We start from the raw sequence: 14,255 nt of genomic DNA on the forward strand, positions 1-14,255 counted from the left end.
ACTGTTCAACACCAACTTTCCCTTTTCCTCCAGCAAAATAGGCAATTTGTCCACAACCAACCCTCCCCATAGTGCTGTGTTGCCCTCGGGCACCCGGGTCACCTCTGCTCTGGCCTCTGTTGTGTCAAGTCTAATCCACTCATAGCTTTTTTTGGTGATGCCCTCTCATTACAGAAGATCCTGCTTTGCCTACAAACATTAGCAAAGTAAGTACAGATCACCAGTTTTCACATTAGAAGCCACTTAACATTAACAACAAGGGCTATTATACAAGTGGTCGTTAAAAATTCTCCCACAAACACCTTGTTGTTTAAATGTGTTTACAATGCTGTCAGTAGTGTTAGTAGTCAGTGCTCCAGGCCTCTGAGTGTCAGAACCAGGAATGAGCACAGGAGAGCAGAAACCCGTAATCCAGTGCTGACCAGGGAGAACAGAAATGACAGGCTGGTGCCCTCACTTGCCACCACATTTGGAGAAGAGAATAACTCCAGAAGGAACCGAGAAGAGGTGGGGTTGCTGTTTTTTACGTGCAGCAGGCCTCGCCTTCGCACCAGAAGATGGACTCTTCCTGTGGATTTTATTTTAAACACAGGTAGACCCAGGATGATAAGTGCCACTGTTGCTATCCTGGAGAAGTTGGGTTCTATTTTTGGTGTTGATCTTCTCATGAAATACCTATTAGCCGACACATGTTAACATCTTTAATATAGATGCTTCAAAAGTAACCCCCAGTGACATACTAAAATTCCACAATAATCATCTTTAGGTCTATATGTTACTTAGTAAATTTCACAGTATTCAATCCCTTGCGAATATTTTGTAGTTATCGCTGTTCAGTCCTGACATGAAATGAAGTGATTCCAGTTTGATTGTGGGTTTCTTCTTTTCATGCTGATCAAGTAAACTTATCGTCTCTTTTCTGATTTTCTGCATTAAGAACTAAAAAGGGAAAAAAACACACCATAATATTCTAGTATTAAATGTTTTGAGAAACCAGCCCGGCAGGTCCCATTGACATAAATATTTAGAAACTGTCATAAAGACTCATAGCAACACTGCAATGGGGAATTGCAGTCGTAGGACAAGATAGCAAACGAGACCACTTGTTTGGCCAACAGGTGCCATGAAACGAAGCTCAAACATCTGAAAAATCCATATTTGAAATGGTGAAATTATGTCCCATGTCCTATAAAATGTACTCTCAGAAGAATTTTGATGCCGTCACAATCCTCATGAACACCTCTGTCAGTGCACCTGCAACAGGAAGCACATGCCTCCTAAGAGCCACTGGCAGCTTTGGTCAGCTCTCGCCACTCCAAAGCTCTCCCCTTTCAGAGTGGGAATGGACTGTGGCTTCCATCTTCCTTACTTTGTCCTTGGAACACATGGACAACATCAAAAGACATGTCACAAATAAGACCTAAGACCCATACCTGATTTACAACTACTCCACAGAAACAGCTGACTTAGAAGAACCCCAGTGAATTAATAAAGGCACTAAGCATCAATTGCTGCTTGTATCACAAAAAGAGAGACACCAGACATTACGTTCCTCCTGGTGAAAGAACATAACACTGTCATCTTACCAAAGGCTTGACCAGAACCTGAGTCTTAGCAAGACTGATTTGCAGGAGGTAAAAAGAACAACATAGTAAACTGCACTGTCCAGACTGCGGAAAACTCCAAGTCAGCTGGCTTTGGCTCTTTAACAGACTACAAAGGAGAAAAGGGGAAGGAGCCCCAGGGACTTACTGGTTAAAGAACATTAAATTTAGGAAAATAGGCAAGGCTAACCTATGGTGTCCAGGGATGCCCACCTAAGTGATAAACCCACAAAGAAATATAAGAAAATGCCTACTAGATGGGTCAGGAGAGGGGTTGCTACTACAGGGAGGGAAGGTGCTGGGCCTGGGGCAGGGCATAGGGAGGGGCTTCTAGAGGACAGGCCACAGGGTGGTTACAAGGTGTTCATCTTCTAAAAACTCCTTTGTTTTATGTGGTTTTTCTGAATCTGTTTTACTTCCTAACAGGAAAATTTTGTAAGCCTACTAAATAAAAACACAGGTAAATTCCTTCCAACTCCCAGAGGCAATAAAAGAAAAATTGTAGAAACTTGTGCATGGCAAAAATACACCAGAGGCAAAATCAAGACAAACTGGGAGAAGGTATCTGCAACTTCACAGATAAGGAGCAATGTCTCCAGCATATAAAGAGTCTTAAAAACAGAATTAAAACACCAAGAATCTGAAAAAATAAAAATTTAAAAGAAAATCATAAGTTCATAATGATACTAAACCCAATCAATATGTGTGAGTGTATGAGTTTGTGTTGGGGTAGGGAGGTCCCTAAAGAATGGCAGCTAGTCCTGGCTGGGTGGTTCAGGTGGTTAGAGCATCGTCATGTACACCAAAAGGTTCAATTCCCAGTCAGGGCACATACCTAGGTTGTGGGTTCGATCCCCAGCTGAAGCATGTGGAGGAGGCAACCAATTGATATTTCTCTCTGACATCAATGTTTCTCTCCATTCCTCTCTAAATCAATTTTAAAAATTAAAAAAAAAAAACCATGACAGCTAATACCTGTGAAGGTGACAGCATCAGAAAAGTCACCATTAGGCAAGGGGTTCCAATGGATGGTAAAGCCAAACCATTGCAAAGGACCCCTGCCCCATGGGGATGGAATGTACAATATGATGGAAGTGCTTAACAGTGCCTTATGATACATATGAAAGTTGTTAAGAGCGTGGATCCTAAAGATTCTCATCACAAGGAAAAAAATATACTTTGTATCCCTGAGACGATGGATGTGAATTAAACTTACTGTAGTAATCATTCCATGATATACATGTCAACTCATTAGGCTGTACAACCTAAACACAGTGTTGTATGTCAATTCTATCTCAAAAATGGAAAAAGGGGTCCCATTCTAGATGACATATTAGTTCTATGGAAAGTGGACTTTGGCAAGGGAGAGACCTGGTGCGCACTGCCTTCACCAAGCCGCCAGCCTGCCATCCGTGCCTCCTGGTGTGGGGCAAGAGGAACGCAAAGCAGCTGCAGAAACGCCCAACCTGAATCCAATCACAGCAAAACGGACACACCCAGACCTGATCCATCCCACTGGACTGCACTCTCCAAAAATTCAAATTCGTAACATTACAAAACGCTACTATAAAAAGCTGCCTGAAAGCGCTGTGCACTGTAACAGGGCTTTTTGGCTGGTGCTTCAGAGTAATCAGCGGTGACCTGGCCGTTTTGTTGGGAAATCCCTAAGTGTCGCTGAAGACCCATCCTCCAGCTGCCTCCCGAGGGCTGGAGCCCCATGGACACGCTCCTCAGCCCTGCACCTCTCTCCTGGCCCCTAATGCGAAGGCTCCTGAAGAAAAGTCTTCAGCGACGGATCACTTATGCTACTGCTGGGAATCGCGGTACAGCCACCTCCGTGGTGAAGGACCACAGAGTAGAGCGTCACAACTGCGCCGAGAACGAGGCGACCCCCCCACAGTCATTACCATTCACGTTCCTGTCATTCCCTGCAAGGGCTGCCTGCTTGTCTGTTTCAGATTCTGCCTCATTTTCATCCATGTTGTAGTCATCATCTCCTCCCACTTTTTGCTCGTTTCTCCCTGAAACAGCACAGACAACACATAAAACAGAAACTCCGTCATTTCTCTTGGTGCCACTGACACAACACAGCCCAGACACTGGGTTCTTCTTCCAACCATGGTTTCACCGACAGATCTTTTTGCCACATCTCAGAACTGACAGGGACTCATGTATTCGCTGCCAGTACACATACCGTGTAGGAGTTCTCTATTCATGTATTGCACTTTGACTCTGAGTCTATATAAAATGGGGGAACTACCTACCTAGCTGAACCCAAATCCCAGTTTTTTAAAGAGACGATCAACTCAAGGTTGTTTCCACTGTTTTTGGAAACAACAGGTTTCTAATTAACTAGAGGCCCGATGCACGAAATTTGTGCAAGACCCTTGGCCCTCAAAGCCCTGGCTTCGTCCAGAAGGTCATTCAGCTGCCCGGTCTAATTAGCATATTATGCTTTTATTATATAAATAATGACATCTCCTTAGAGTAGCTCATTGCTCCAAAAGGAGGAAACGAGTGGCTGCTGTGAGCCAAAGGATAAAATTTCCCATCAGACCTACAGAATTCCATCATTCATCACTACATCCATCCCTGGAAAGGAAGATCAGGACACAATGCATTCCACAGACATAGTCACAGAATTTAACCTAAACATGGCATATATGTATATAGGTAAGTAAATTTTTAAGCACACCTGGAAAAGTCAGTTCTAGTTATATTTCTCTGCACTTGCTGCCTGATGTGAACATGAAGCACAGGCCAGTGTGCCCTGTAGCTTCATTCCCCTAAGTAGATCATCACCAGTGCACTTGAAAGGAAGTGCATCCTCATGCCCTGCAGTAGCGCGCCCCCTGGTGGCCGTTACACGTTGTGACCAGCTGCTCAATGGTCCAGCGGCTAGTGGACAGCCACTGACTGAATCAGCCACCTGAGTTTTATTGCTTCAATTCTTGAATGGAGAACTTGTGAGAACACATTCTTCAGAAAGAGAAACTTGAGTGAAAATTAGATTTAAATGGACTCAGGATAACTTCTGTAATAAGCACATTCCCCAACTTCTGTTCCTTGGTCACTCCCAGAGCACAGGTGCCTTCTATTTAAGTGCTCCTGGCAGCTGGGATTGGAATTTTTCACATCTTTAAGAAACCAAAACCAGAAAGGTGAGATTCATGTGTCCCTTATTGGCAAACTAACTTCCTTCCCTCCTCCCTTCTCTTCCGCTGTCTATCCCCCCAACCCCCACACACACACGGGAGGCCTTTTACCGGATGCTTAAACACCATTAAGGTCTCCCACCTGAAAAGCCCCCTCGCTCCCTGTGAATATTATTTCTGAAAATTCCAGGTACCAGGGAGTGTACTGCTCTTCCCTCCTGCCTCCTACTTGGTAACGATACTGAATAGGCAAAACGAACCGCCAGATCATGGGCTGCTGTTTGGTAAACTTCAGGGGGACCCTTCCCATGTCAATGGGCAGCCCACAGAGCCTCTCACCCACCTTCCTCGTCAGCATCCTGCTCCTCCTCCTGCCCATCCCGGACCACAAGCTGGTCCCGCTCAGGCTCCTCCACCTCCTGATTTTCCTGGCTCATCAGCAGGGTGGCTGGCACCTGTGGGGTTTGGCCGGGGTCTCTAACATCTCCCGTGTCTCTTCCGCCCACATGTCTGTCTGCTTCCACAGCCTGCTCGTGGTCTGGCTCCCGTGGCAGCGCCTGGCTGTCCCTCCGAAGCGCCTCCTCGCTGATGACCTGAATGTCATTGGTTTCCTCTGTGCATAGAACAATGTTAGCTGTAAGCCCCCTGCCATTTAACTTCATTAAAACAAAACCCTCGTACCACGCGATTCCCAGAGCCCTCCCAAGGACTGTGGGTGGGGGTGCTGAGGACAGGTGGGGCAGCTGGGTCATATGCTTAGTGACCTCAGCAGAAGGCTCCAGTCCTGTCAGAACTGGGGCCTGCCGTTCATCTTCAGAACCAGGAGAAAGGGAAAAGTAGTTTAGAAAAAAAAAAATCTGGACTAAGTTACCTTGTTTACAGTGACAACCTACAGGTGGGGGATGGTGCACTGCTGGGATCATCTGACCACTGTATGTTGGAGACAAGTACTTGGGAGCCACTGACAGGTGCCTAGGACTCAGCTACCACCTGTGATCCCCCAGCCCCACCCTGTCCTGAATAAAGGCACAGCCTAGGCCCTTCTGCACACAGAACAGGCACTTACTTTACAGGGATGAGACCAGCAAGACAGAGAAACCCTGCGGCCCCAGTTCCAGGTGCCCAGAGACACCTGCCACCTGCAGCCCCACTATCGAGCTCGCTGACGCCTCCAGCAGCACACTCTGCCCTCCGAGTATGTGTGTGAGTGCAGGGCTTGAAATCCACACTGACTTTTATTTGAATGGGGCTCTGGCGGGAGTTTAAAAATGTAACTAACTACCAAGCTTCACTTACCTTTCTCACCCTCTCTCCTCAAATCCAAAGCCGCCTCAGAACTGGGGACTGGCGTCTGGGGTTCACCGTTACCGGGCACATTCCCTTTCGTTTGTGGCACCTCTGCCGGGGGCTGAGGCTCACTGGGAGTTCGGAGCTGAAACAGGAGCACAGGACAGCCATGGTAGGGCTCTGTCACTAGCAACCTTATAACAACCCTGAGCGAACACTGAGACCCTGAGAAATGCCATCATCTACCCCGATCGTGCCCCTTCACCTGGCAGAAATCAGAACATCCGAGGCCGAGTCAAGATCTCCCCGAAAGTACTTTCAATAATGGATGAAAAACTAAAATAGTGGATGGACAAGTGGGCAGAAGATCAATAAGGAAAAAGAAAGTAGACAGGACATCAATAGAACACTCAGCCCAACCAGAACAAAACATACATTCTTCTCAAGTGTACACTGAATATTCACCAGGACAGACAGAGGCTAGGCCACAAAATGAGCCACAACCAATCTAAAATGACTGAAATCACGCAAACTATGTTTTCCAACCACAGTGGAATGAAATTGTTCATCATAGCAGAATGAAATTTGAGAAATTCACAAATAACCAATGGATCAAAGAAATCACAAGTCCAATGAAAAAGTGTTGAGAAAAATTAAAACAGAAAAAACACACAACATACCAAACTTATGGGAGGCAGCTAAAGCAGTGCTTAGAAGGAATGTATAGGCCTACATTAAGAAAAAGAAAGATCTCAAAAGTCAGTAACATAATCTTTCATGAAGATAATGACGCAACAGGAGCAAACTGAGCCTACTTAAGGAAAGATCATAAAGATTAGAGAAGGAATTCATGAAATAAGAAATAGAAAAATAGAGAAAAATCAATGAAATCAAGTTCTTGAAAATATGAAAAAAATTGACAAACCTCTAGCCAGATTAACTGAGGTGAAAAAGAGTAGGCTCAAATTACTAAAATAAAAAAATGAAAGGGTATAACAATACTAACCATACACAAATAAAAAGTATTATTTATAAGGAAATACTATGAAGAACTGTTTATCAACAAGATTGATAATTTAGATGAAATAGACACATTCCTAGAAAGACAAACTACCAAAACTGACTCAAGAAGTAGAACATCTGAGTAGACTTATAACAAGAGATTGAATTAGTAACTTAAAAATTACACCCCTCTAACCCCACCCCCCAAACAAAAGCCCAGGCCTAAAATGGCTTCATTAGTAAATTCTACCAAGCATTTAAAGAATACCAAATCTTCACAAACTCTTCCAAAAAACAAGAGGAAGGAATACCCCCCAAGTCATTTTATAGCCAGTATTACCCTGATACCAAAGCCAGTCAAAGGTATTACAAAAAAATAAAACTATAGACCAATATTCCTTATATAGGCACCAAAATCATCAACAAAATATTAGCAAGTCATATTCAACAACACACAAAAGAATTATATACCACAGCCAAGGAATTTATCTTGAGAATGCAAAGTTAGTTTAACATTTAAAACTCAACGAGTTAACTGCCACAATCTAAAATGGAAACCATCCCCACACGCCATGATATTTTAAATTTAATTTAAAAAATCAATTTGTAATGAATATTATAAAAATAAACATATTACTCACAATTCGGGTGTTCTTGAATAGTTTCAGTTGAAAATGCTCACAAAAAATGATTATTTAAAGTTGGTCTATAGGTGCTTATGGTAGGCAAATGGTAAATGTAGCCCTGGCCAGTATGCTCGGTGGTTAGGGCACCAGCCTGTGCACCAAAGGGTCTCAGGTTCGATTCCCAGTCAGGGGTACATACCTGGGTTGCAGGTTTGATCCCCGGCCCGTGCAGGAGGCAACCAATCAATGGGTCTCTCTCACATCAATCAGTGTTTCTTTCCCCCTTCTTCCTTCCCTCCCACTCTCTCTAAAAATCATTCAAAAAAATATCAAGTTAGATCAATATAAAAATGAATTGTATTTCTATATACCAGCAAAAGATAGTTTGAAAATGAAATTAAGAAAATAATTCCATTTATAATAGCATCAAAAAATACTTAGAAATAAATTGAACAAAAAAAGTGCAAGACTTCTGAAAATCATAAACACTGCTGAAAGAGATTTCTAAAGGATTTAAATATGTGGAAAGACATCCCTTAAATATGTTAAGACATCTGATTGAAGACTTCATGCCGCTAAGAGGGGAATACACCTCAAACTGATCTACAGATTCAATGTAACCTCTCAAAATCCCACATGGCTTTGTTAAAGAAACTGACAAACTGATCCTAAAATTCATAGTGAAAGTCAATGGATACAGAATAGCCAAAGTAATCCTGAAAAAGAACAACAACATTGGAGGTTACTATAAAGCTACAGTAACCAAGACTGTGTGTGAGGTACTGACAGGATAGACAATGGAATAAAAGTGAGAGTCTAGAAGTAAACCCTCGTGTTTATAGCAAACTGATTTTTGACAAGGGTGCCAAGACAATTCAGTGTGGGGAAGAATAGGATTCTTTTTCTCAGTAAGTGGTGCTGAGACAAGTGGATAGATAGACAATGCAAAACACTGAAGTTGGATCCCTATCCTCACAGCAGCTACAAAGACTAAATTCACTCAAGATGGAGCACAGGACTAAATGTAAGAACAAAATGTGAAGAACTATACAACTCTCAGAAGAAAACACAGGAGCAAATCTTCCTGACCTTGGGTTAGGCAAAATATTTTTAGATATGACATCAAAAGAATAAGCAACACAAGAAATATATAAACACGATTTCATCAAAAGTAAAACCTTTTTGCTTCAATGAACACCAACAAGTAAAAACAACTCACAGAATGAGAAAAAATATTTGCAAATCATATGTCCAATAGCTGTATATATGTATGAACTCATTACAAACTCTTACAACTCAATAAAAAATAACTTTCAAAAATGACAAAGGAGCTAATAAACATTTTCTCTGAGGAAGATATACAAATGGCCAATAAGCACGTGAAAAAGATGCTCAACATCATTAGTTATTAGGAAAGTGTAAATCCAAACCACAACAAGAAAACACTCCGCACCCACTGGAATGGCTGTAATGTAAAAGGTAGGTCATAACAAGAGTTGACAAGAATGTGGAAAAACTGGGACCCTCGTAAACTGCTGGTGAGAATGTAAAATGATATAACTTTCCAAAAATAGTTTGGCAGTTTCTCGATACATTAATTTACCATGACCCAGCAGTTCCACTCCCCGGTATATACCTAAGAGAAATGAAAACTTATGCCCATACAAAAATATGTACAGGAATGTTCATAGCCACAGTATTCATAACAGCCAAAAAAATTGGAAATAACCCAAATAACTATCAACGGACAAATGAATAAAGAAAAGTGGTATGTCATATAATGGAATATTATTCAGCCATAAAAAAATAAAGCTACAACATGGACTTTGAATGCATTATGCTAAGGGAAAGAAGTCAGACACAAAAGGCCACATAATGATTTCACTGATATGAAATGTCCAGATCAGGCAACTCTAGAGAGACAGGAAATGGGCTGGTGGTTATCTAGGGCTGGGGAGGATTGGGGTAAGTGGGGGGTGAGCTAATGAGTATGGGGTTCCTTTGGTCATGAAAATGTTTTAAAATTGATAGCAATGATGGTTTCACAACTTTGTGAATATACCAAAAACCAAAAAATTGCAAATATTATATGGGTGAATTGTATGGTATATAAATGATATCTCAATAAAGCTGCCATATTTTAAAACAAAAATGAAGAACTCCCCGAAGCAATTTCATGGGATGTGCTTTACACAGGAGACAGCCTGGAGGCATGGGCTCTGATCGGCTCCACCACTAACCAGGTTAAGTGTGACCTTGGCCATCGCACTTAACTATCACCATGGGCCTCAACACCCTCAAAACATGAAAACAGCAGCAACTCCCTCCCAAGGTGGCTGTGAGCTGTCCATGAAGTAATCCCGGTAGAGCCCAGAGCACAGGGCACAGGGCCTGGGCCCGGAGGCCAGCCTACTCAGCACCCCAGGGCCAGGCCGGGTATCTCAGGGAAGCAAACCCACTGGGGAGAGCAGAGAGCAGAGCAAACCAGACAGCAGACAAAGGAACAAAATGCCTGGAGACCGGCAGGAAAACCTGCAAATCCTTGGCAGTGAAATCCAGAATTACCTGCTGGCTTGGTTCCTTGTGTTCACTCAGGTCTCTGGAAGCCACAGCTTCGTTCCCCTTTTTGGTGACTTCTTCTATCTGCTCCTCACACTGCTCCTTCACCTCTTTCATCTGATTGATGCACTGGCTCCTTTGGGACAGAAGGAAAGGACAAACATCTACAGGGGTGTCTGTACGCCAGGTGTGTCCCTGCAGTGACTGAAGTCCACAGGAGACACTTTCCCCTGCCCCAGGCACGTCATCTACAGACAACACGTAAGCAGGACAATGTGTGCTCTTATTAAATGACAAGAAGACTGTAGTTGACTGAAACTTTCTAAGACTATGTCACCTTGTTCTAGAACAGGTAAACTTTACTGGTTAGAAAAAAACAATTTTTAAAACATCATCTGTGGCCTGGCCGGCATGGCTCAGTGGTCTAGCGTTGACCTGTGAATCAGGAAGCCACGGTTCAATTCCCTGTCAGGGCTCATGCCTGGGTTGTGGTTCGACATCCAGTAGCGGGTGTGCAGGAGGCAGCTGATCTATGATTCTCATCACTGATATTTCTATCCTTCTCTCCCTCCTCTCCCTTCCTCTCTGAAATCAATAAAAATACATTTTAAAAAATAACAGTAATGTATGTATTGGTTAGTTCATGGTGACAAAAATGCCACACTAATGTAAAGTGTTAACAACAGGGGACACTGGGTATGAGATATACGGGAACTCTACTCTCTTAGCAATAAGTCCAAAATTCAAAACTTATATTAAAAGATGGAAATGACTGAACTGAACTGGAGGATACCCAGCTGGTGTGAGGGAACTGCGGAGGGAGCACAGAATCTCATTCGGCCCGAGCTCCCAATCAGCAGAGACACTTTGAGGTATCACTTCAGCTTTGTGCCTGGAACTCAAGTGTCTGTTATGAAGTAATTGAGAGAATGACCCACTTGGACAAATGAGGAAGCTAAGAGGCGACCTGACTGACACCATCCAGGGTTGCAGAGAGGAAGAGAGGCAAGGCTGAAATCAGAAGCCAGACTGTGGTTTCCTGACTGCGAGGCTCCCACTGCCCCACGGCGGCCTCTTCCGAGCCACACCCACTTCAGAGCCAGGCCAAGTGCACGCGACCCCTAACTCTGGTGCTGTACTCGTCAGTTCACAGGACTTACTGGATCTCAGCCACGCACACAGAGGGCCACCAGGTACTTTAAAATAATGAAAGACAGAGATCCTAACCTGGCACAGCTTACAGATCAAGAGAAGACTTGGAGAAAATTCGCTTGTATAAAATTCTCACACACATGCGAGCCGAGGGCGGTATAGTGCCCCGTAGCTCAGCACAGCAAACAAAAAGACATCTGTATACGGAAAGAACCAGAGGTGTCCAATTCATTGTGATCCAACAACGTCACAGAAGCCCAGGATTAGCACAGGAGCAGGTGCAGGGCCACTGCTGGACCTTTAAACCTACAAAAGGAACTACTGTTTGCGCCTGCTCTCAGCCCTGCCAACGCCAAGTACAAAGAAAAGAGCCTGTGCGTCTCAGCCCTGCGGATTAAGGTCAGCTTCCACGTCCCCACTCAACAGCAACAAGAGGAGCAACCGCAGAACCAAGCTCACGTGCAGGTCCCACAGATCGGGACAGTGTTCCTTCCTGGAGGCCGCGGGGTGGCTTTCCTTACACCTTCATGGTGCATGCTCAGGCATTAACGGGAGCTCAAATGGAGAGACCTACAAGACTGGGCCGCCAGAGATCATCCTAAACGGTGCAACCGATGGTCAGAGGACCATGAACAGAATGTGCTCAGTACAGGGACCTATCAAGGCAGATGCTGAGGATCCAGGGTGCTGACTCAGAGTGTTACTGATGACATTCCATCAGCCCACTTCCTCATGGCATGGAGAGGAGAGCACAGGCAGTTCATCCCATACACCAACTCTAGGGGCTCTGGGGAGGACATGCAAGGCTGTGTTTGGATCAAGTACAGTGATCGCTCAGTGATGTCTGCCACAGGGCAGGAGTAAGAAGTGGGGATGAATGCTCACTCTGGTATTTGAAGGTTTCCTGGCCTTTCCTCAGCTTCTGCATTCTCAGCATGGCCTTCTGTAAAATGCTGAGGCCAGAGAGGGTGTTCTAATGGACGATGGGCACATTTATAAATGGACATATACACAAAGTTGCGCATTCAGTTTGTGGGACCTTGATGCACTGCGCTGTGTACATGTCCATTCGTAAACTGGCTAACAAGGTGTTCCTATCTTTTATCAGATCCTCACAAAGGGTCTCTAATCCAAAGACAGTTAGAAGCAACTAACTCTTTCCAGCTTTCAACATTCAAGGAGCATCATCCCTGGGAATCATCTTGTATCTGCCTCAGGGCTCTGGACACAACTAATGAAACAGATGTGCTCAGCCCGAGTTTTCCATCTATCCTCCTCCTAAGAGAAAAACAGTGCGTCCCACACACATGGCCAACCCGGGTTAGAACATTCCGCTCACTGCTTGTCTGAATGCTCCTGTCTGGGAGGCAGAGCTGCCCTTCCTGTCACTGGGCCCTGGCTGATGTCCAGCTAAAACTTTCTAGGTCAAATATATCCAAGCCATTAATGGCTTACTGTATTTCAGTCAATGGACGGGAAACATGTGCATTAAGGTGTCTTTCAAGGATGAGTAATAGTAAGACTGGGGCCCTTCATGTTTGTCTGGAAATTTTGATTACCAGCCTAGCTCAGGGTTTCTCAACTCGGCATCTGTGCTATTTGGGGGCAGGAAAAACCTCATTGTGGGAGGAAACCCATCTTTGCAGGATGTTTAGCTGTGTCCCTGTTCTCTACCCACTAGATGCCAGTAGCCCCTCTTCTGAGTTGTGACAATCAAAAATGCCCACCAAAAGTCTCCTTGGGCACAATGCCACCCACTGAGAACCCCTGGCCGAGCTGAACAAGGTTCCATCTATGCATGTTTTCTTACTATGTTTCCTTTGCCTTGACTACCCATGCCCTTTGCCTGTTTATGTACTGGGGGGCTCCTAGTTTGGGCTGTACTTGGTTTTAAAGTGATCAGGAGCCGAAACCGGTTTGGCTCAGTGGATAGAGCGTCAGCCTGCAGACTGAAAGGTCCCGGGTTCGGTTCCGGTCAAGGGCATGTTCCTTGGTTGCGGGCACTTCCCCGGTAGATGTGCAGGAGGCAGCTGATCGATGTTTCTTTCTCATCGAGGTTTCCAACTCTCTATCTCTCTCTCCCTTCCTCTCTGTAAAAAATCAATAAAATATATTTAAAAAATAAATAAATAAAGTGATCAGGAAGATGTCACGGTGGACAATAGCTTGGAAGACATCAGAATCCCTACACCAAGACAATCGGTGTGCGGAGACTTGTTCTGGTACATCGCTGGTCACCACGCAGATGGCCAGAGTCCTTTCAGAGACCTACCTGCCCCTTAATCTGGGAGGTGGACGCAGGTCACATCTGAGCACTTCTGGAACACACGCTTAAAGGCTTTGGATGTACCGACTTAGCCAGGTCACCTGTGCTCCGCAGAGCGTGAGGTTACGTTACGGCTTAAAGCAGGCTGAGCAAGTCATTTCCTGCTACGGAGAACTGCCCTCTTATTTACCTTGTATTACGAGCCACTGGCTAACACTTGCCCATGCCTTTCTGAAGCACTGCTAACACTTAAAACATAAAATGCATTATTTCTGAGGGCCTGACTCCTGGAGGGGACGGGACCTTCTCCATCTTCTCCCTAAAAGGGAGGGCGAGTGGCGACTAGCCGGCCCGTCCGCTGCCCGAGGCCTGGAGCTCGGCCGCCCGAGTGCACGCACTTGGTGCCGGGACACACTTACAGGTCGTAGGAGAACTTCCGCTCCAGGTTGGTCTGGTTCTTCTGAAACTGGAGGACATCCTGCTGCAGCCTGCCGTAGTTCCTCTGCAGGGCCTTCAGCTGGTCTGAGCCACGGGGAGGACGGAGTCACACAGGCCCACAGGACGGGAAGGGGAGAGGTGAGCACACGCCCCCCTCCACCCCCCC

At 44.8% G+C, this 14,255-nt stretch overlaps 1 protein-coding gene across 2 annotated transcripts in view; it reads right to left on the reverse strand.

Moving 5' to 3' along the window:
* Positions 1 to 519: 519 nt before the first annotated feature.
* GOLM1 (golgi membrane protein 1) overlaps positions 520 to 14,255 on the reverse strand; it is a 27,450-nt gene continuing 13,714 nt past the window's right edge. The window contains exons 5-10 of one of the 2 annotated variants that reach the window (XM_006759488.2): positions 14,071 to 14,173; positions 10,240 to 10,369; positions 6,056 to 6,191; positions 5,103 to 5,372; positions 3,512 to 3,625; positions 520 to 939 (exon numbers count right to left, since the gene is read on the reverse strand). In XM_006759488.2, coding sequence (XP_006759551.2) covers positions 896 to 939; positions 3,512 to 3,625; positions 5,103 to 5,372; positions 6,056 to 6,191; positions 10,240 to 10,369; positions 14,071 to 14,173 — 797 coding nt within the window. In that variant the 3' untranslated portion in view covers positions 520 to 895. The remainder of the gene's footprint in view (positions 940 to 3,511; positions 3,626 to 5,102; positions 5,373 to 6,055; positions 6,192 to 10,239; positions 10,370 to 14,070; positions 14,174 to 14,255) is intronic. The other variant, XM_015561158.1, reaches the window with a different exon arrangement.

This window comes from Myotis davidii, unplaced genomic scaffold, assembly GCF_000327345.1.
Source record: "Myotis davidii unplaced genomic scaffold, ASM32734v1 scaffold556, whole genome shotgun sequence".
In the NCBI taxonomy this organism is placed as follows: domain Eukaryota; kingdom Metazoa; phylum Chordata; class Mammalia; order Chiroptera; family Vespertilionidae; genus Myotis; species Myotis davidii.